At 37.2% G+C, this 24,526-nt stretch overlaps 2 protein-coding genes across 9 annotated transcripts in view; both read right to left on the minus strand.

Annotated features, from left to right (window-relative positions):
• Window positions 1-562: 562 nt before the first annotated feature.
• On the minus strand, window positions 563-3,997 carry LOC105449493 (zinc finger and SCAN domain-containing protein 10-like). Its single transcript, XM_011688748.1, has 5 exons — window positions 3,922-3,997; window positions 3,591-3,876; window positions 3,120-3,193; window positions 2,848-2,967; window positions 563-2,317 (listed from the first exon to the last, which is right to left on the minus strand). Exons 1-5 carry the CDS (start codon window positions 3,995-3,997, stop codon window positions 1,821-1,823), a joined length of 1,053 nt encoding a protein of 350 aa, XP_011687050.1. The 3' UTR covers window positions 563-1,820.
• Window positions 3,998-6,262: 2,265 nt separating this feature from the next.
• The window catches only part of LOC105449230 (longitudinals lacking protein, isoforms A/B/D/L), a 122,384-nt gene continuing 104,120 nt past the window's right edge, over window positions 6,263-24,526 (minus strand). The window contains exon 6 of one of the 8 annotated variants that reach the window (XM_011688291.1): window positions 6,263-7,050. In XM_011688291.1, coding sequence (XP_011686593.1) covers window positions 6,761-7,050 — 290 coding nt within the window. In that variant the 3' untranslated portion in view covers window positions 6,263-6,760. Of the gene's footprint in view, window positions 7,051-10,791; window positions 11,584-12,038; window positions 12,729-13,584; window positions 14,119-17,824; window positions 18,564-19,076; window positions 19,902-20,250; window positions 20,780-21,476; window positions 24,186-24,526 lie in introns of those variants that run through there. The other 7 variants (XM_011688277.1, XM_011688296.1, XM_011688284.1 and 4 more) reach the window with 7 other exon arrangements.

The raw sequence follows: 24,526 nt of genomic DNA on the forward strand, positions 1-24,526 counted from the left end.
GTTTCTTTTTCAGGCGTTTCGCCAATTTCTTCTTTCCTTATCTCGGCTCTTTCTGGAGTACCATTACAGCGTAACGCTCAAAGATGATCGCGAACAGTCTTAAACATTATCTTACGTAAATGTAACGCACATAATTTGTAACATAACTTGTCCGAGTCCAAGAGTTCAGATTTCTATAATTCGATAACTCATCTAAAGAAAAATTGTTTTTATGACTAAATCATACGTCGTTATACATTATAATGCGAATCAAGAAAAATATTTATGACGTCAAAAACACAGTAACAAATAACGTCAATAACTGTAACAAATAACATGCATGTAACAATTTGGAATGTAAAAATTCATTAACATTTTTTCTCGGAAAATAAATAGATATTGTTAAATACAAATAAATTAATTAGTTTCTGTTACGTTATAAAACATAATAACTTGAGCTGGCGTAATTATATTGCGTAAAATATCAAACAATATAAAATTTAAAAAGAACGAATTAAACAAAATTCAGAGTATAATAATATAATAAATTTTTATTTTTGAGAATCTATTTTTATATATGATAAATTATGTAAGTCAAACATTTGATAAAAAAGAATTTTAATACAATTTAATACATACTATTACAGTTCAGAATTTCGAGAAACCTCTTATCGCTTCTACTTTCAAAATCATTCTCTAGTTCAAGAAATTCATAGCTGTAGTAATATGTATAAATGCATACACAATAAAAATTTTTATATTTAAAAAGATATAAATATAATAAAAATTTTTTTTATTTTATACATTTTATATTTTTAATATATTAAGATAAGATTTGTAAATTATGATTGTGTATCTATATCAATAATTGATACTGCGCTAAAGCAAAAAAAATTGATTAAAATTGGAAGGTGCACATAAAGGTGCACGATATTAAGGAGTGTAACCTGTTTTATTAAGCTGTTTATTAACAAAAATTGATAAGCAGAAATACATATTATCGGTATCAAGAGATTTGTATTTCTAATGTAAGAAGATAACGTATGCATTTTATGTTAAAAATTGAGCAGCAATGCACACGTGTAATTCTTCATATGGTAAAAACCAAAAAGTGTGTTGACTTAAAGGAAACATTTTCAAATGATTCGCATTTTCCCTTCCGAAACGAACGTCTGAACTCTTGTTTCTAACAAAAAGGATATTCTTAAAAGTGTTGATATTCTTAAAAGTTTGAATGTGAATCTTATCGACTTTCCTTAAAAACTAACACGCTCGAGAATCATCCGAACGCGATTATTTGAGAAAAGCCTTTTATTAGTAACGACATGGGACGCTTATTATAACAAAACTTTCTTCATGAGGAACCTCTTCGTATTCCAAAACTATTCGGAGAAATCGCTTTCTTCTCAAACAGCGAAAAAATTCAATTCCTAATCGATTTTAAAGCTCATTTTGTTCAATCTTTTTTTCTCAAGGAACTATTGCTTATTCTAAAGCAGCACTTTTTTCACCTAATCTCTTTTACCTAATATAGTTTTTTGAACGATAATTAATCTTTCACTTTTAATTCCCTCGAGAATTGTTTTTTATAAAAAGAAACTTTTTCCAAAGCTACAGTAACTACTGATGTTCATTTGATCGCTTGATTATTTAACACAACAACTCGTCGTTCTTCTTCTGATCTTCTACGGATTTCTTGGCAAGAATAAACGTAGCAACGCCATTTCCGGCGCCGCACGGAATCTTCTCGCGCGATCGTACCCCATGCGAATTGTTGTTTATTCTGAAGCAGCGTTGTTGTTGGTCTACTTTGAAGAGCGCATCGATTTCAACGCGACTGATTACTGATATTGTTTGTTTGTCTTATCGATGTGTATCTTTTTCAAATGTCTGCTCAGGCTGCATTGTTGGGTGAACCTCTTGGGGCAGAAAATGCAGAAAAACTTGGGCGGCACACCGCATTCGAATCTGTTATGACGTGACAGGCTCCCCAAGGATTCGTATCTCCTGGTACAAAAATTACACTTCCATTTGCCCTTAGTATTGCGTATCTTGCCACAAACGGTCCTGCGATGGCGCTCCAGGGTGTATCGGTGGGACAGACCTTTGCCGCAATCAGGGCACACGTACGTCTTGGAGTCCTGCAACCTCCAGTGCGAGTCCTGCGTCACAGGCGCGACAGGAGCTATAGGCGTTACAGACACAGGCACGGATGACATCGATAGATGCAGCGGAAGCAAGTTGGGGTTTAAGGGAACCGAATTGGCGATGGTGAGGTCAACCGCGGTCGCGGGTGACGTCGGCGACTTCAGGAATTCCGAGAATTTGGATTTGTTATCTGAAAATCAAAATGGCAATGTTAAGGGAGGTCATGATGGGATCGGATTTAGGCAGAGAAGATAAAAAAAAATTTTGATAAAAGCTTTATTATTGGAAGGAAATCTTTGAATACGGACAGTAGGATGAAGGTTCGAGAGACTCAGAAAATCGCGGATTTTTTAAAAAAAGATTAATATTAATGGTGATTGAACAAGCAGCTGTTAGTTTGTTACGATAAATAAATCCGAGTCTATTGAGTTCCGAGTGGTAAAAAATTTATCAAATCGATAAGAAAAAGGAATCGAAAAAAAAAACGAATAGACTCACGAAAGGGGAATACATGTTAGAACAATTTTCAAAAAAGGAACGATCAATGCGCGATTTATTTAAGTGCTCGAAAGAAATTAAATAATTAATTTTAACGATTAAAAGAACGCGCGACTTCATTCACTCGTGGATAATCGTGAACACCATGGAGAGCGGGCAGGGTAGCAGGAGATAACAAAAGAAATGCTTTATATTTACTGAATAATTACTGAACATACGTACATGTAGTAGTAATATGAAGTTCCCGGCATAAGACGGCGCCGAGAAGAAAATTAGAAAACGGCGTGTGCGCCGTGATAATAATAATAATAAATACTTTAAATGCATAAAAAAATATAACAGCTATTTACAGAGATCTCGATAATTATCGATAATATAAACGTTGAAAAAGTTCGTTATAAAAGAAGTTTCGTTAAAAAAATTAATCTTCAGGTGGAAGACAGGCGTGCACCCGCATCGAACGAAGATTGTCAGGAAGCATAGAGACAACAAACGATTATGACGTCTCGTTGTGACTGATTTATTATTACGTTTGCTACTAGGTAATATGTACTCTGTATTTGTGGATCTATAGGCACAAAGTGTTTTATCAGCATCTACAAATTTATTAACTAAGATCTGCGATCAAGTCTGTAAGAGTCGGATCGCACGGATGTATAAGATATACCATAGCATAATTATGTTCTTCGTGTGATGATCTTCGGGATGTGCTGCGTGTTTTGGGGGTGTACACGTGTGTTACAAGTTTTACTTAATCTTCTAAGGGGCGCTAAAATCTTCGGCGGTACGTCATTTTCGCGGGAAGACAAGGTAGATTATACAGTCATTAAACAAGCGTGTCCACTTGAGTCACTCTTCACTGAGACGTCGCAAGGCTTCCGCTTCCGGGATGGTGAATTCTATCCGGGACAGCCGCGCGTTCCAAGAGCGGACGATCTTCGATAACGATATGGCGGGATCTTCACTTGACGATCTTCCGGCCACACGGCTTCCTCGGCGGCTTAAAAAAGTTGTGGCTCTGCATCAGGTGACGGCGTAGACTAACGTTCTGCGTAAAACTCCGCCCGCACAGCTCGCAGGAGAAGTTCCTGCGACCGCCGCACTCGTACTTCAAATGCTTCGACAGACTGGGCTTGACCTTGTAACCCCGGCCGCACTGCGGGCACTTGAGGGCGAGATCCGCTTCCTTCAGGTAATTCGCGTGTCGCGACTTCCGGGGCGGTCCCGGCTCAATGGTCATCCAGGTCACATCTGGAAGAAGACGAAGATGACAGTCGTGTTAGTCGTGAAGCTCACCTTGCTGACCGAGATCGCCAGACGCGAGTCTTAACGATCGTGACCTGATCCGCGCTAGTCCGCTAGACCTGCACATTTCGAAATCTCTCGAGAAGAGACACGAAAAAGGAGTTTGGTGCGGTCGTCAAAAAATACGTGGCTCGTCAGAGATCTCGTCCGATCGATCGAATTTGATCGACTGAACAACTTGCGATTATTGCACACTTAAAGCGACGACCAATCGCACAATCTGCCTTCAATTATTGATATCTGTTAGGGGATGGGAGAGGAGGGACTAAACGGAGGATTGTTTCAAGCTGGGAGAAATGAGATCGCTCACGTATCTCTCTAATTTCTTAAGGACCGTGATCCGGGACGGATCTACAATTGATAAACGGTCTACATGAGATTAGGCTTTATCCCGTTGACGATGTTATGGTTGGACGACGTAATCGATATTATGGACCGACGTCAAGTGCCGTTGCAAGCTCGTTTTCTGGGTGAAACTTTTGCCGCAGTAGCAGCACGGGAAATAGCGTTTCCCGCCGCACTCCCATTTCATGTGCCTGCGCAGATTGCAAAGCATCGTGTAGTTGCGTCCGCAATTCCGGCACATGTAGCTGCGGGACGACCTCGAGGCACCTGCTGAACGAAAGAAAACGTTACTCTGAGGTTGCGTCCGTGCGCGCGCGGTACAACGAGCGAGCGAGAATTTTCGCGAGGTGAAATTCTAGATTGTTTTTCTGATGCGGGAGATCAATGACGAAATCGTGTTCCTCGTAAAAATATGTTAAAACATCGATAGAAGCAAGATTTAAACACGATATCAATAGACATCTCGCAGCAGCGTTTTTTTCTTTTCCGCCGTCTGGTAGAAAACTTGATTAACGCATGCAAAAACTTATGTCGGAGAATATTTTGTCAGTGACAAAAGCTCGAGATCGCATTGTGTACTTTTATTTTTCCTACGTAAACACGAACCTGGAGATACAGATTCGTTCTTCGTAGGAACAATGCCAGAAACGTCGTTTCCGTTCTTCGCAAACACTTTTGTCACAGATAAAACTCTCCTGAAGAGCTCATACTTTATGTGTATAAATAATGAAACAAATTCTAAAAAAAGGAAATGTAACAAAATCCTGATATGATGTATTATTATCTTGTTCTTGTCAAGACGAAACGTGACTATAACATATATCTTCGTATATGCAACGTTTATCATAGCAACTTATAAAGAGATTTTATTATCTTGGGTAACTATGCAAAACTAGAGACTAGCAATGCCCGGAAGGCTTGGACAAAAACGTTTCATTCACGCGCGAGTTTGAAGTTCAGTCTATCTTCAACTCGACGATTGTCTTTGGGATGTGTTTTTTGGCACAAGTTCCCTCGATTCTTGATTTGTCTTCGACATCTTCCTGCGAAGCCCTCTTGTTCGCCGCTCTTACTGATAGACAATCCGTTCGTACATCTTCCTCGGGTTGTTGTATCTCTTCTTTACGGGCACCACAACGTTGTGATGATGCGTCAGGTGCCTGCGCAGACTGACGTTCTGCGTGTACTTGTTCGGGCACAGGTGGCAGGAGAATCTTCGCTGACCGCCGCACTCGAAGCGCACGTGTCTTGCCAAGTTGTGCTTCAGCGAGTACCTCTTCCCGCAGGCGGAACACTGGAGAGCCTGATCTTCGCCGTCGCCGGGATTCCACGCGCTCGTTCGAACTGCGGCGATCTTCGTGGGCGCGGCGGCGGCGTGAGCCTTTCGGCCGTAGACCGCGGGATTTTCTGAGGGATGGAAGCTCTCGTAAAAACCTGAAAAAAAAACAACGTTCGTGCGCTGATTAGCACGTAGAATCGCAAAACGGAGATCGCACACTGATCTTCCCCTTCGTTTTTACGTGACTTATGCATGGAGAGCCCCAGTGGATGACCGTAGAACAATCTGGTAAATTATATATACTTGGCGCAAGACGCTACCGCGTCTCCTGATTATCCTCAAGTACAGATATTTTGCCTTGAAGAAATATACCTCTCGCGCTACTTACGAATGTGATATACTTACATGACTGTTACATTTTATTCTAAAGACGTGAGGGATCACAATTTCCAACTTCGTAATTAACTTGAAAAAAAAAACATGTAATAGAATAAACAGCAAAATTAAATTCTCTTGGAATTCAGATTAAATTTTTCCACAAAAGAAGTCATAATTCAGATACTGAAATAAAAGACAAATGCGAGTCTTAAATTATACTTCTGTTTCGGAAAAATTAACCATAAATTCTTTCAAGAAGATAATCATGCATGTGTCTTTTTGGGGTATATTTTGAAAACAAAAGATTTAAAAAATAAAACCTGCAAGAAAAAATCTGGAAATTCATATTTATTAATACGCTAAATATTTTTAAGTTTTCGCGTAACAATAACTGACAAATTCTTCATAATTTCGCGTCATTCTTCAAGTTAGATATCTAAACACTTTTTATTTATCAACATTCATAAAGATTCTACATTTTGAAAAAAATATAATCGATGTAATAGCCTAGAAAATACAAATCAAAGAGTTATAAAAAAAAAATCATGCTGTTGATGCATCAACCTGTTACAAAAATAAAGCCTGCTGGTTACAGTGCCGTTATTCGGCTACGTCAATAATAACGATAATTTTCTACAACTATTATGTTTCTGTTTCACACCATGCGAAATTTACAAACAAATTTCGTTTATCACATTTTTATTAATTCCTATCGTAATTGCAATAAACCTATTTTTCTATTTGCAGAGGATAAAGGAAATTAAGATTTAGGTTATTAAATTGATTTTGTACTGGGCAACAGGCCCGTTTATTGTTAACTCGAGACGGCTAATTGTTCGCCGACATAAATTCGAACCTCATCTTTCGAGGGGGCACGAAAATGTGGTGGGCGTTCAACATGTGCTGACGCAACTTGCCGTTTTGGGTGTATCTAGAGGGACAAATCGAGCACGCGAAGTGCTTCTGCCCGCCACATTCGAATCTCAGGTGTTTCACTAAATTGTGTCTCATTTGATACGTTCTGCCGCACTGATGACAACTGAAGACCACGCTGCTCTTGGAGATATCGTCTACGAGGTAGGCGACCTCGCAACCTCGCGTGGCGGCCGACAGCATCTCTGCAAAAGAGGAATGATCGGTTAATATCGAGCGCGATGGAGGTGCAACCAGCGTTTCCCGAGTCAACACCAATAACACCGACTGCGAGGCCTGGTGCCTGAAGGAATTTTCTTTCCTTCAAGATGGGAAGGGGGGGAGGGAGATTAATCGTACACGATCGTCTATCAAAAATTTATTATGACTGAAATATATCTTGCATTTCTAGAAGTAAATTCTTCCCCTCGACAACTCAGTTAATCGAGGTTTTGCTATGCACTTTATATTCTAGTTTACAAACCCTCGCGTGTATTTATTTCTCAATTTGATGATTCATACATTGACAAAACTGGAATATATTACATATTACAAGTTCGACATCTTGCAATACGTGCACTCATTAAACATCATTTTCTTTAATTCTCTATAAAATCCGCGTCTCTGTTATATATATACAAATTATAAATTGCAATAATAAACATGTACATCTAAACTCAAGTAATAAACTTAATAGCGTTTAAGCCTGAAACAAATTAATAAATAAGGTAAATTATAAAATATCAGTATAAATATATAGATAAAAAAATTTCTAATAAAATTATCATTTCCACACACTGAAACCGATGTGTTCTCAACACTTCAAAATATTTTTTATATATTTCTCATTCGACCAATATACACATCTCCTATTTTACTACGTATCAAATTGTATATTTCTTTTTTTTCAAAATCTTTTCGTTCATCGTATGTGACACTTCGCATCAATCAAGAGATCGTAAATTCGCGAGACTTTTACTCACTCCGTCCAAAGGAACTAGAAATAAATCAGCAGTCATTGCGATTTTCCGTCTATGGAAAACATCAGTCCTATTACTCGAGTAAATTAGCAATTTCTTTATTTATTTCGCTTTAAAGATGCGTTTGGGTACAGAGAACTTCGGCGGCATGTAGAGGTTGTGCCTCTGTAAAAGATGACGACGCAGACTGATGTTCTGCGTGTACTTAGACGGGCACAAGTGGCACAGGAAGTTCCTCTGGCCGCCGCACTCGAACTTCATGTGGGTGTTCAGGTTGCGCTTCATCTTGTACGTACGCCCGCATTGCGGGCACGTCAGCGGCATCAGCGGCGTCAACGGCGTGTTCGTCGCGTACTCTTGCGGCTTCCGAAATCCGTACGCGGGCCCTGCAAACGAGAAAGGAACGGTGTTAGAGTATTTCTCCACGCCTGCAACGCCGTGCGCGAGAGACACGGCTGACTGACGTGACGTAACTGCGAAGTCGAACTCTCTTGCCCGCGAGAGACTGGACTGGGATAAACACCTCCGAAGAGAAACGGTGGGACAAGATCAATTTGCATGCACGACCCGGCCTTCGGTCTATCCTTTACGCACACGCGAAACACTTTTATTATACGTTCCTTCGGCCGCACAAACGTTATGCACATTACAACACGTATTACAGCATACCAAGAGAGATTATTACAGATTTGCCGAGGTGAAAGAATGTTTCTTCTTCCCCGCGCGTAACGATAAATAGATAATTCGTTGCACAAAGAATCTCATTTTCTCTTCGTTAGTTGTTATTTTAAATTTGATTGATTACTTCATTACTTTTTACATTTGCTTTTATTACTTTATTACACTTAATACTATACACAGATAATTGGCAATCAAAGAAATGACAATTGTGATCAAGTCCTTCTTCTTTGGTTTGAAACATAACTGTATCGCACCAATTTAAGGATGCAATCGGTAACTTTCTTCGTACTCTTATTTCGTCTCAAATAATATTTAAATTTATATTGCCTGATATAATCTACTTCTTATTAAGACAATGTTATATTGTATCATACACTTATGGTTACTGTATTATATCAGTTTAATTTAGTTCAGTTTAGTTTTGACAATAAAAATTTAAAAAAAAATTAGAGCAAATTTTGTATCAGAAATCAAGTTTCAAATAAGTAAATTATAAGTAACATATAATGAAAAATTATCACAAAAATTAAAAATATAATCACAATTATGATTGCGTTCCCGGTGAAAAGGCTCTTATAATAATATCTTACATTTTAATGAATTCGTCACATTTTATAAATTTAAATAATACCTTAAAACTTTTCAGATTTTATATAAATTTTCTTCAGAAATTATATATATATATATATATATATATATATATATATATAAGTAGTTATATATAAGTATATTATATATATAAGTATATATATAAAGTACATATATAAACCTATATAAAATCTGAAAAGTTTTAAGGTATCATTTCATAAATATATTTATATATGTACATCATTCAATTTCTGAAGAAAACATAATGAAATATAAAAACGATCACACATCAGTCAATTCATAGAAATCTTAAAATATTTCAGAATTCAGAATTCATATATACGAAGAATTCTAGAGAGAGAAAAGATGTTTCTCGGCACCTCTGAAAAGTGTTCTAATTCTTATTTAAAAAACCAAGAAATGTTTTAAAAAATTATACAGAAATTTGCATAAAAATTCTGAAAAATTATAAGAAATCTAATAAAAATTTTTACAAGGGGTTATAAGCAATTTTTTTCAGTGATATCAATGTAGGTAACAATATCATAACGTTGGCAATCATAAACAAATTATACATACTTTCATCCATTACCTACATGATGTGCAGGATGTCAATCTATAAGAAAAATGAAGTAACTTTTAATTATCATCCAATACTTATCAGATACAACGAAAACTTACGTTAATATTTATGTTATTAATATTTTACAAACTAAGTCTTCTCTTCAAAGTTCATTAGGGCAGGGAGAAATAATGTAACACAAGATATCTGAATTACAACGGTCGTGAAGGGAAAACGGCGCAGATTAGTCATTAATTCAGTTGCACCAATTCGCTGATCTATAACGCACGCTAAAGTCATTAAAATACAAGTCGAGGTATTTACGACAGTTTAATGTTTCGATCGTACGTGACGATCCAGATTGCTCTTCTGTGCAAATCGGCCCTTACAAATGGGACAGACGAACTTCGGCTCCACGCCGCATTCGTACTTTTGGTGTCGCCATAGCGACGTGAAAAATGCATACACGCGATTGCACCTGCCGCATACGTGCTTCTTCTTCGACTTCCTCGACCTATCGTACTCCTCCGGGGGTTGTCGCTCGTACGGCTGTCGACCCTTGTTGCACTCGAATGCCTTATGCCGCAGTAGCGAGGCTTTCAGAGCGAACGTCCGGCTGCAATCGTTGCACAGATACTTACGGGGACCCGTCCCGCCGACGATTATCCCGTCCTCGATCGAGGACATCGAACGGAGGCGCCTAGTGTACATCGCGATACGCGACGTCGACGGCAAGGTGGGTATTGTCCAATTGGCCGGACTGTATGTCGCACCTGCGAATCAAGAAAAGAAGAGATGAAGCTCAGCCTCGGTAATTAACTGGCTCGAAACTTAAATTCGCACAAGCGACATCAGTTCGGTTAATGCCTCGGAAAAGCAACTGGTGTGCGTGAATATAAAAATATAGATACAACAAAGTATCTCACAATCAGATATGACATCACAATTCTTCGTGGTAAACATAAGGCATAGAGACATTTTTCTGAGATATTCTCACAAATTATTGATCGAAAAATGAATGGTCAGGGAGGAAATTTATTTTAAATTTATTTCAATAATATGAAATTTTATTCGACATGAATGTTATATCTTTTATATCTTTTATTAATATACATATATTTCAGGATTGAAAATAACAATATTATACAAGATTGCTATAAAATTATTAAAACTGTGGCTAACAATGTAATTAACTATTTTATGACAAAACTTTTTAAATTTAATACTTTCAATATCCATAAGTTAGGATCCATAAATCAATAGTTTAATATATTTTTAAATAACATTCTCGTTGTTTTAAGATGTTAACAGAGCGTATAATATATTTAATTATTAATCCAACAATTTTAATTAGAACAAAGTAATTTTTTACTTGAAAAAAAAAATTTTGCTTTTGTATACTGTTAAACAAACTCATTTCTTCTTAATGAATTTAATAAGCGCATTTTCGAAGCATGTTATTAATAGTTTGTAAAATCAGAAGATAAACCAAGGGTTTAATTTAACTACTTATAACATGGCTATTTTAATCTTCCATGTGCTTAGAATTTCTTGTATTCGCCTAATCATGCCCAGCCACTGGTCAATAAAATACGATGAAACACGTTAGAGATTTTGCGTAAAATCGGGATAAACATTGAACGCATTGGACTCCTGCGCGTGAAAATTCATTTCGGTATCGGTGTGCGCCTCGAAAACCTGCTGATGACCGTATTGCGAATTCTGTTCCAGGAGATGCTGATGGCGCGCCAGTATGTGCTTCATCAGGCTGTCCTTGTACCTCGTCCTGTGTGGACAAAAGGCGCACTTGAACTTCGGATCGACCCCGCACTCGAAATCGTGGTGCCGCTTCAGATGGTGCTTGTGCTTGTAAGTTTTGCCGCAGGTGACGCAGGTATGCTTGAATATCGCGACGTATTTCGGATCAACTGAAACAGAAAAAGGTTTGCCAGCGGTTAGCACGCGTCGCTTTCCCTTCGGTGCGATGCTTCGTGACGGTATTCGACCGGCCGCTTCTTCCGGGAGCGCGCTCGGGTAGCAAAAGGAATGCTCTCCGTTCTCACCGCGACTCGCAATTGATCCACCCTGAATATGCTTAGAGTAAACACCAAAAGGCACCAAAAAACACAAGTGTTATTTGTCTTACGAAATCTACCCAATGTGAATTATCCATATATCTAACAATTAAAACGAGTACCTGGCCTCTTTTCTTAAACCTTGCTTACCCCATCGTTGCTCAATCATCAATTACCATCTTGTAGCCTCAAAGATTTAATGACTCGTGATTTTGAGTCTATGCTGTATAGAGTATAAATTAATGAGCTGAAGTGGAATAAGGAAAAACAAAGGGATTCGATTTCGGAAAAAATTTTAGAGATACTGGTTTCGGAATGAGACATAGACCCTTTATTAAATTTCTTAGAGATTTTTACCTTAGATCTAAGATAATTCTCGTGAATCAGATTTCTACGTTAGCACAGCGATATAAATATGGAATGCTTCATACAATTCGAACAAATCGATAAAAAGAAAATATATACTCATATATCGAAACAACTTCGTCGTCATACATGTTCTAGACAATAACCGAGATTTCTTTTGACGATACCTGAAGATACTATCGGCATACAAGAAGTCTTATGGAAACATGCGAAAATTCTCGTTTACTCTCGTATACCGACCCGCCGTTCTACGAAAGTCTCGCGTATCTCGAGATCCTGGTAAGTAACTTCGACACTCGAGCGAATAGAAGGTCGACGTTACTTAGCAGGCGCGCGTCGAGAGGGCTTTCACGAGTCCTGATGCCTAAGGGTGGTGGCCATGCGAGGTACGAAGCCGTGCTTGGCGTGTTTCATCATGTGCACTTGAAGATACGACCTGTAAGTCGCTCTGTACGGACAGAAGGAGCACTGATGCATCGGCTGTTTGCCGCACTCGTTCGTCACGTGCCTCCTCAGGTTCTTCATCTGATGATAACGGCGATCGCAGTTGTCGCAGGCGAAGCGACCTTGGCCACGACACCGCCGCTGATCTCTCACCGTTTGCGTCACGTAATAGCTCATCTTCATATAACCTGCAAACACGAAAAGTAACTTTATTAATACTGGAAGTAGCACTCGACTCGTCTCCATCATCCTCGTAGTTGAGAAAAAAGTTTTTCGTTAAATCCCTTGCGACGTTTCTTTAAACCGATTATAAACGAGGCAACTTTGCTGAAAAAGTACATTCAGGTCCTGCATGATGATCAAATTGTGCAAGTAAATAATTGCAAAACGAGATAGATCGCGTTCGAGTAGGCTGGATTCGAGTGGAGCTTCAACGTGATCGAAAAAATAACATTATAAGAAGAAGGTGTATGAGCTACACGAGAAGAGATTCTCTGAGTATCTAAAAAGTGTAATGTATAATGTCCACATGCAAACACAATTACGCAATCCTCAGTGTGCATCTCGTTAAGATAAAAAACATCCTTAAAGTGAATTTCTTCAGAACCTGTTCCATACTCACGCTTTGTACTCTCCGTTCTATCTACGTCAATTATTCGCAAATTTTTTCACCGTCGCGTCGTCCTTCCGAAATGCACCGTAAAGATTTGAGCGACGATTGATCTCGTATCTAGTGTACTTTCTAGGAACTTGAAGAGGTATTAGCGACGAGGAAATAACAATATACGTCAATATTTCTCTCAATGTGTATTCCGAGGATAAAGATCCGACAGATTTTACAAGCCACTGTTATAATGTACAATAACGTAAATTCGAATTTGAACGTTCGTCTGACTCACGTTGACGTGCTATTAGCTAAGATATCGGTTTTATTTACAGTTTTATATAGTTATTTTTCCATCCAACTGACACTGTGTGAAATGAAAAATGCAATTAATGATTTGTTAAAAATCTGATCAAATTAATTGTATATCTTGTTTCGTACATGTCAACGAATGAATCTTCACTGCAACATATTACGTCAATATAAAAATTAATGAACTAATTTATTATCTTAAAAAAGAAAGAACATTTCGATATTAAGATAAAAATCTTATACATTACAACAACAAACAGGCAAAATAAAATTTATATAAAAAAAACATTAAAATAAAATTCGACTATCCTAATCCGAGTAGAAAAAAGAGCGAATAAGGTCGATGAATGATTAATCGTTGGAAAACGGGTACGGCAAATTTCGGTGTACATGTGCGATGTGCTTCACTATGCTGGCCTTGTACTTGCTCTGGTGCTTGCAGTAAGGGCATTTGTGTTTTGGCGCCTTGCCACACTCGACCACGAGATGTCGACGTAGCGATCGCTTCACCTTGTAGCATCGCCCGCAACGAGGACAGGAAAACCTCTTCGTCGGTCTGATTTGCGCCGCTATTTGGTCCTCGATCGTCCGACAGTTCGACTTGACTCGCTGCGGAGGCAATGCCAAAGGATCGGTGTCCTCCATATCGTTGTAGGGCCATTCTGAAAAGGTTCATGTGATTGTTAGACGGGAATCCATTTACAATGCTCCATTTTGCTACATGTAAATATGTACATATATAACTCGCAAACTCGTCTGCACAGGGTGTCGTCCGATGGTCCGATGCACCTATTTAATGTACGAATCGAGCAACGATATTTATTGCATAAGAAAAACTTCGACCCAATACTTGCCGCTAATAGACGAAACAGATTTAATGAAGAAAAAATAAAGATATTATTAGATTAATTAATATAAAATTCACTCACTATGGTGACACTATAGTGTTTTTGTGTTTCATATTAATTAATCTCTTCAGGGTCATTTATACAACGAATGACACGAAATCGAAAATTAAAACAAAAAAAAACATACAAATACAAATTTAGTAAACGAAAAAAGGGAATTAAATATTTATTTTAATACATAAGATAATATAAATGATTTTTTATTATTAAGGTATCTCTTCAAAAAAACATAATTCCAGAGAATCGATCGGTTTTATCTCAATTTTTACGCATCTGTCAATTTGTTAAAGACGTTTATAGTCCGAGCATTTAATTATCAACATAGCTCCACGATTTGCGAAGTTGCCATCGGAAGCGCAATGTTCCACTTTTACGATTATGGATCAGTTTCACCCTTTATTTTCGCATTTGCATACTACGTACAGCAACATCTCCTAATAAGATCTGTCAAAAAAGGATCTCTTATATATTACAAAACCAAAGTGACCACAATTGCTGGGGAAAAAATCTTAGGATTTTACAAACTAGATTAAAACAAGCAATCCTTTTCATTTAAGAAAGATATATGATACATCAATATGAACCAAGCTCAGGACGACAACTGAAACTGAATGTCAATTGCGATTGATTAAATGCTGTTACAGAAAAGAAAGAGGTATATTATAATTTTTATTGAAGTATCTATATAAATAGGTATATATATATCTACAATAATACTTCGCACAATGTTTCACGCACATATATAGTTGTTATTTTTTACAATAAACGTGTAGCAAAGCGTATTACTACCCACACAAGTGCATAGTTTCTATGTCTTTGTTATTGTCGATCGTGCGTGAATGTAAATAAGTCCATTTACATCTTTTATGATTTATTGGCATTATTTATTGGATGTTTGCCGACCTCTCTAAACGTACTCGTTACATTCAGTTTCGTTCTTTGTATTAGCGTAAATATTTAACGAGGATCAAACGATTAAATAAGCTTCTTTAATATAAAAATTAATTACGTATATTGACTTGACGCTTGTCTGTTTCGCAGTTAACTTATTAAACTTTGGTATCGAAATCTTCGGTGTTTGCCCTCGCAAACAAACCGATAATGCTTAAAAAAAAAAAAAATGGATGAGCGACATGATACATTTGTATCTCAAATACATCTTTGCAGATATTGAAAAGTAAATATGCTCTTTTTCAAAAATTTATAATGTGTAAGCGAGGGTAAGCATTAAAATTTACATATACTCATTAGGGCTGTCAAAATCTTATTAACAAAAAATATCTTTTCTTTACTTAAAAATTCCTACAAAAAGGATTTATATATAATTTAAAAATTTAGGCGTTAAATACGCTCTGGGTTATAATTCACGTCTTAAATTGTTACTTGTCAAGCTTTAGTCTAAATTAATTAAAAAAACTAAGTAAAAAAATTAAAATACAAAATAATAAACACGTATAATTCGTTTTCAAATACGTATGAAAGAAAAAAAATCAATGGGAACCTAAAACTGTTTTTGACAATAAATCAACCGCTACGGATATTTTAAAAGTCATGCTCTTCATGTAGTTATATCATCTAACAATATGATTATGTGTTACAAATCAAGACATGTTAATATTATAAAATACAGTACAGATTGCGATCTTTTTCCTTCAAAAAATACAGGATGGTCGCGACGAAATTCGGGGGCGAGGAGGGATTGTACGTTTTTATTATACACATGTGTCGGACTATCTCACTAATGATGACGTATGAAATGGTGGCTGCTTATAAAAATATAGGCTATTATGTCGTTGAAAAATAAATGCTCGTTAGCGGTATTCTGTCGGAATATTCTCTGCTTGCAGGAGGATGAACAGAATAATATTAAAAAGAAGCGTAGCAAATATATTACATACAGTTGTAAATATATTATTATAGATTCGATTGTAAATAGGAAGAAATATATAACAAGGATCAAGGCTCATACCACTTGAATACGAGATAATTCAGAATCATCGTACATGAAATCATCATAAAAAGATATTTATGGTAAAATCATAATGATAAAGAATTCTTTGCAATTTTATATTAGTTCCTCGTAACATTTAAGGTTTCATTAAATTACTATTTTCATTATTATTGCACTAAAAATTATTTTTTAACGCAATGTGACAAATATAATATAATGAATTTACATAATAAATATTTATATAATTTATATAATAAATTTATTGAATATAAATTTTGAATATAATTATGTAACATTATATAGACTTAATACTGCAATTAGTATCGTAATTATAAAAAAAATCAAGCCCCTTAGTCAACGCATAAATAGCACAAATTCTGAATTATCTGGTAAAGAACATCGCACGTGTATCAAATAGCTCATGCGTTTGCGGACTCAGATACGATTCAATTTCCGGCGTCCGTTGAAGATGTCTTGTTGCCATTGGGCAAGGTATAAAAATCGTTCAACAGCTTCATATGCCTGCCGTTCAGGTGAGTGTTCAGGCTCGACTTGTGCTTCGTCCTGTAAGGGCACAAAGGACAGTGGAACTTGGGCTCCACGCCGCACTCGTGCTTGAGATGCCTGGCCAGGCTGGAGTAGTAGCTATAGACCTTGCCGCAATTCCTGCAGGGGTACGTCACCCTCTGGCAATTCAGATAACCCACCGTGCGCCCATCTGGAAAATGAAAGAACACAGAGGCACCCGATTAGAGAGCATCGTTCGTGGACGCGGCCGACTCTTCCGTCTTCGCGAATTCGTGCATAGCGTGCGGATAGAGAAGAGTAGACTCTTTCTATCGACGATGTCTAGGGTCTAGCTGAGTCTACACGTCAATCTCTCGTAACTTAAACTGCCCAAAGGGAAGTACGTGTCGCGTTTAAAACAAAAACGTCACCCTATCTGCACATACTCTCACAAGCGTACTTGGTTGGAGATGCATTTCATGCCAAGTTACAAATCTCGCGCGAATTTTGCACGGACATTATTTCTCAATTACATCACAGTTAGTTTCGTATGTACAGTGAAGGAAAATGAAAAAAGATAAACATAAAGTCTTGCAGAAGAACGATGTATTTAGCGCCATATATAAATACCTTAATAATTAATTGCGCGGTAAATTACTTTGATTCATTCAGATCACACATTTATAATCGTTGTCCCGAATAAAGAAAAATGATTGGTCCGAGATACATCGAGTCATTCTGAATATTATTCAAAACCAAAAACTTGTTGAAAAATATTTGAAAAATCTTGAATATGACAAAAGTTATTTGAATATCTTGGAAAATATATTGCTCTTGATATAATAGAAAATATATTTATGTATATTACGTTATATATGTATATTATATATACACATATTATGTAAAAATTATACAATATATTTTTATTTTTATAAAATTGTTACATTAATTTTACATTATCTCATGATCTCACTGAGATATAGATAATAATTTTGCTCTTCTAGAATTTTAAACATTTTTTGAATATTTAAACATTCTCCAAGATTTTCTAGACACTCGAAACTATTCTAGATTTTTCAAAACCGTCAAAAATTTTCGATTTCAAATAACATTTCTCGAAGCAATTCGAATATTTGTACAACAGAATTGTTTAAAGACTTCTGTAAGAAAAATTAATACTATTAATACTATTGTTTGAAGACTTCTAAAAGAAAAATTAATACTATTAATACTAACTTCATTATTAGTTCCGCAAATATCGATTAAAGACTGAAAAATATAACAAGTTATATTTTTCAGATGTTAAGTAATTCCGTCAAACTATGTAAGTAGTTCCGTCAATCATTTTATAATCGGTGAATATATTTCGTGAACATCGCTATCAAGTAGTTTCGACTTTGACGAATACGAATTGTCGCAGCGGTCATTAAAATTGAACACATTCGTCAAATAAAATACAAATTGAATTGAAATTATTCAGAATCAGTAGACGAAAACACGAATTTTAAGCGATAAAACTGCAAAGGCATATTGGGCAGAGAAGTACTGGGATACTTAAGATCATTAATATGGCAATTAATATGATTAATAAGCTTGCTCTTCAACCCAGTTTGATAAGGGCAATATCCGCACATGAATTCAGGTGGTATCCGGGAACTCTCTTTGCATTTCTTCATGTGTTGATATCGAGACTGTTGTTTTTTAAACTTTTTATTGCATAATGGACAGTTCAACGGTCTTTCTGCAACAAATACATTCACAATAATTAATAAAGATTCTTACTAATTGATTCGCACATTTTCTCGAATAATTATTAAAATTGTCAGTAAACTTTTTCTTGATGAATCAATAGTTGGATAGTCTGTTTCACCTTGTTTTTAACCTGTATAAATATTTAATATATAAATATTCTAACAGTAAATTATTAATAATTTTAAAAACAGTCAATTTTGCTTGAAATAAATTGTAATAAAAAAATACTGTAATAAAAATAAAAAGTTACTTTGAAATAGTTGATCATCAAGAAAAGAATAAGGAAGAAAAAATTAAATAGAAGAATTAGATATCTAGTATTCATATATGTATATATTTATCTCCTATGTGTTTGCGTATTTTGTCGTAAAAGTTAAAGTTTTTATCGGTTTTCTTAATTTTTGTAATCTTGTTAACATAATAATTTTCTAAATAGACAACAGAAAACAGAAATACATGCTATATACGAGGATGAAACAGTGGACAACATAGAAACAAAAACTTGATAACCGTAATTTTTATTAAAGTTTTTCCATATTCAATGTTAGTGTAATTTTATTCACTTTATTATGAACAATCTTATCAATAACATCACTGAATAAAGAATATAATAATTGCAAAATTATATTAATCTTTAAAGAAAAGTTATACATATCTTTATTTTCCAAAATTCGTTGTCAGCTGTTATTTCATAATAATAAAAAAAATATTAATCAAATAAGAAACTTAAACAGATTGTTGGGTTGTGATATTTTCTTCACACTATTGATAAAACATTATTAGAAATGATTACAACTAAAGATAAATAAATAGGACGCTATATTCTTCAATGATGTTATTGATACTTATTATTCACACATCAGACACATTCAATAACCACTACAACAATATAAATTTAACATTCGGTATCACTGGATAAGAGGCGGGAAAATAATTACATGGTAAATAATGACATTCAGTCAATCGAAAAAGAAAATTATTTGATATATCTTCTATTATATTGATAACATTAAACTTTTTTAAAAGCTTTTCAATATCAATTAAAGAGTCACGGTATTCTCTTTCGACCATTAAAAATTCGCCCTAAACTTTCTCGCGTAGATCGTTCGTGTCGGGATGCCCTGTTTGCTATATCGATGTAAAACTGATTTGGATATGGAGTAGATTTCCGCGGCCTTCCTCAAAGTCATCCCATTGGCGACAGCGTCAACGGCTCTCCTCACTTGTTCCGAAATATCGTTTCGAAAGCGCGTAAATGTTCGCGCTCCTGCCGCACTTCGTAAACTTCGTGTCTCGTAAATAAATGGTGTCTCGTAAATGAATGGTCCTGAAACATGAGAGAGACGCGAATAAAGTACACATACCTACTCAGAAGAATTCAACACTCGGATGGAACACGAACTCGACAGGCTTTTCATTTCCTTTTTTTATATTCCTGTCCGCAGAGAAAAATCAAGTGAATGAAATCGTAAAATAGAATATTAAATAATCGAGAGAGACATTAAATATAATAAAGAGAAAGATATAACATTTTTACTCGAGATTGTTAAAAGAAATGTATGGATAATGTCTGGAGGAACTAGCTCGTCTTCAAGGATTTGACTTCAGGAACACCATTACAAAAATACGAACGATAGAGTCAAGTAATTCCGGGCAACAAGCAATAGCCTTTCAGATCTGAGTGAGATAAACAATTGTTTTTATTGAAGAACATCGAAATGGAGACATGTATCGTGAAACATTTGCCAATCAATAATGTATTTCGTAATCCGCCAATGGGTGCGTTCCACTTATCGCTCGCAATGCTCTTGGAATCATTTCATCCTTGTTGTTTATCAAATGTTACAAGGATAAGTAATATTTGCGATCATTGCGAGCGTTAAATAGAACGTAGCCAATAATGTAAATCCGTCATCTCTTATTATACGCTCGCATGGATCCTCTTCATGTGCGACTTAAGATTCCACTTGCGGTTGCTCTTGTAACTGCAGAACGGGCAGCACTCAGCCTTCTTCTGGCCGCAGGAAGCCTTGACGTGCTCCACGAGATGATGTTTCCATCGGTACGACTTCCCGCATTTGGAGCACTTGTACCTACCGGTGGCGTGGATTTGCTTGAACCTGTACTTGCGTTCGACATAGTCGCTGGTCCTGCTGGCCGTGTTCGTACCTGGCAGCACCTGATATTCCTCCCAGACAAGCGAACCTGAAACACAAAAGCCAGCTCGTCATGTACGCGTTAAAGACAACCGAGTTGTTAAGAGCATTTGTGTGCGTTCCCAGACGCGATCTGTTTTACTTAAAACAATTTACATTTAAGCAGCATGCGATGAACAAGGACATCCTCAGAATACATCTCATACCCGTGGATAAAAACTGGAACTACTGCGCTGTCTTTGTTCACCCTAATTTCTTGTTATCACCCGAAGCTGTTAAACAATAACCAAAAAAGAAGACATATCATCATCGTTATAATTCGCGTGTTCATTAATAGAAAAGCGGAGAGTAATATGAAAGCTATACATATAGCAATTCGCGTGATGAAAAGTTGAACGAATAACTTAAAATTTTTGTTAATTTAACTTTTGATCTCTCGTGATGATTTATATAATAGTTAACGATAATTAAAAACGCTGAGCAAAATAAATAATAAAGTTCACAGATTACGGCAAATTCGCTTAAAATTAAAGCTTAAACCTTACAATGATAATTATAATCGTAAATGAGAAAAATAACATTGTATAAAGACAAAAATTTTTAAAAGACAGGGGAAAAAATTTTTTGTAGAAAAATAAAATAAATGCAACCTGCATTTTGATCCTGAAAGTGATGGTGAAAAATAATTTATCGAACGTGAAAAATAAGAAGACGAAAGGATGCAGTTCGAAGAATATTCTCGTGACTGCGAATATGTACACAGGTATTTATTTAGAAAGCAAACGAATGCGAAACATCGTTACACAAACACTTAATCGCTGCGTAGCGCAGCCGACGCGACATGTGGCTTCACCGATCTATCGATCTACTGATCTATCGATTGGATAAAGTACATTAGCGGTGCGTCTCGTAGACAGGTGGTTCACATCGTTATCGTCACTCTAACATCGTCATCTGCCGAATGTACGTTATCATTCACGTTACGCAGTAAGAAACTTCGCGATAATAATAATTTTTTTTTCCTTGTAACGAGCATCGATACAAATTCCCTCACTCGGAGCGATTAGGTGGATTCCGATTCCGTTAGGATGCGTCTCTCGATATGCAGCTTCCGAAACTTCTGTACCTTCTTCTGTTTACGAGGCTCCCGTGTAGGCTTCGTTACATTTAATCAGCTCAGACTCGTTTTCTCACGTCGAAATATTATTTCGTTCCTATGTTATGAAATGTCGAAGTTAGCGTTTCGAATTTGGATAAATGACTAATGCGTTTAAGTGATTAATGGGACGATACGAGTAGCGCTTCGAGTATCTGATAATAATTCACCTACGATCTATACATAATATCTTTTGTTCTCATCTCACTGTAACTTGCACGATGTAAAAAAAAAACCGGTAAGATGAAAACAGGATGGATAACGTCGTGCGTTACAAGGCCCTAAAAGGAAAAGTTCAATGCTCATTAAAGTTAATTGAAGTCTGTGTGTGTATATTGTAAAAGAGGCCGCGGATGCATGCTTATCCCTAATCACGGTTACATAGTCGTAAATGAAATAACTGGCTGGTTGTGGGATACGCTTAATTGCCGATACGTCGATAAATGTAAGTAACTGTCGTCTAAAGTCCGCTACGCCACATGGCTAAGTGTGTAGTTGGAGAGAGCTAGCGTAATTTACAGTCAAATTGCACTATACTCGAGCAGTCTCTATAATGCACGATAATCGCACGGTACAAGGGCGTATTACTAATCGCGTTAAAAAACGACTCCATCGACATCCTCTTAAGTTTATCGCTTATCCTTAAATCCTATAGGTTTGACTTTTTTTTTAAGATCATTACGTAGTCTTCGATGATTTCGCCGTCCTCCGACATCTTCCGGCGGCTATACTTATAGTTACGTGACCATTAACGTCTCGTAGTAATCAGACTTTCCTGCCACACTCTCTGCACACATATTCATACACACACACACATACCGCACGCACGCGCGCGCATAACGTACGCGTGATATTGAAGTTACGAATTGGGAGTGACAATTTCTGATATTATTGATCGCACCAACAGTGAACGGAAAGGCGTTTTCTTCGACAGAGAGATGCGCGTAGGTAGAAAAATTTCTGCCAAGACAGAAACATTCGTTACGAAGATTCCTATAAAAGGAAACAAAGATCTTTCGCTAAAATTGGAGCTTAAGCTTGGGTTCCCAAGCTGAAATATGATTAATAAATAATTTCGAGCGAAGTGTTTTTGGAAGAAACTGGCAAAAAATTTCGATCACTCTTGATGCGAATATACTTGGACCTTTTTTTCAATGAAAATCAGAACGTAGTGTGTGTAATTATAATTGCACGGTTTACTTAATATTAAGCAAAGTACTTAAAGAGATGTACTCAGTGTTGCTAAAACACATGTATAAAAACATCCATATTATTATCTTCGAACCGCAGGCTCGAAATGAGTCTGAAATCTTACGAAAGAAACAGCCTTTAGACTAGATTTTGTTCACTCAATTAAAATGTAAGTACACGTCTACGAAGTTACTTTCCTCACGTCGAACATTTTCTGCAAATGAAAGAAGCTAGCTTCCACGTGTTTAGGACCTAAGATAGTCTGAAATAAAATAATCTCTCCGAGAGTTTAAGTTCGGCGAAACGTCGCGATCGCAACTTATATAAAGCTAAAAACAGTCGAAGAATCGCTCTCGCGGAGTCTCGAACGTCAATGACGACATCACACAGAGTCTATAGTACGACACTTATTGTTAGACCATACAGATCATTGATATGACGTGTCATATTACAACTACATACGACGTCTTACGTTTTTTTCGAGAGAGTCGAACGCTCCGATAAGCTTCAAATTAGCAATCGGGGGACGTGAACGCTGCGCACGCTGCGAGCTCGTATAATATTTCAGCTCCTCGTCGAGAAAGCAACGCCAGCCAGCTTTCGCTCGAATACACGCGAGCTTCCTATTCGGATTACGAACGATAGCGTGGGAAGCTACGGGAGGACAGTTCCGCAGGGCGTACGATATTATCCGACTACCAGGATTATCTGACTCAAGGAGACCGTGACGAGGCTCTTTCTCCTGCGAACGAATCATCGAGATCGTTGGGCCTCTCGTCGATTCCGATCGCGAGAGGAGTCTCGGACGAATTTTTCGCGGAGACGTCGCGATTACGGAAGAATCGAAGACGCCGCTCGGCGAGATACCCGGGGGTGTCGCCGTGGCGCGACGTCTACTTGATATTGTGCACCGAGAGTAGGTGCTTGAGGAAGCTCGCCTCGATCCTCGATCTGTACGGGCAGTACTGGCAGGAGAAGTGCGTCTCGAAGGTGACCATGCCGCAGCCCATCTTCAGGTGTTTCCGCAGGTTCGACGCCCACGAGTACATCTGGCCGCAGCGAGGGCACACGTGCAGCCGCGGCCTCACGATCGGAAAGAGGGGCGCATCTGAAAAAGAGAAGCAGCCGTTAGAGCGCGATCACGAAGACTACGAAAGGATCGGGTCTCATCCTCCCGATAACGGGATGAGAGGGGGGAACGAACCCGTGAGACCCCCCCCGGAATCGAACGAGCGTAACAAGCGTCGAACGTAATCAAAATAGTCTCTATACATCGAAGCGCATGCCTTGAGCGAGTCGGGAATGAATCCTCCGCGAAGACATCCTCGGAACGATCCATCTAGCGAGACGGCGCTTTTCGAGCGTCGCGTACGAACGTTTCGCACGCGAAACGTCTCTTCGGATTTTTCTTTTGTGATCCGAAATCGCAAACGAAGTTACGATAGCGAG

This window comes from Wasmannia auropunctata, unplaced genomic scaffold (genome assembly GCF_000956235.1).
Source record: "Wasmannia auropunctata unplaced genomic scaffold, wasmannia.A_1.0 LD336076.1, whole genome shotgun sequence".
NCBI lineage: Eukaryota > Metazoa > Arthropoda > Insecta > Hymenoptera > Formicidae > Wasmannia > Wasmannia auropunctata.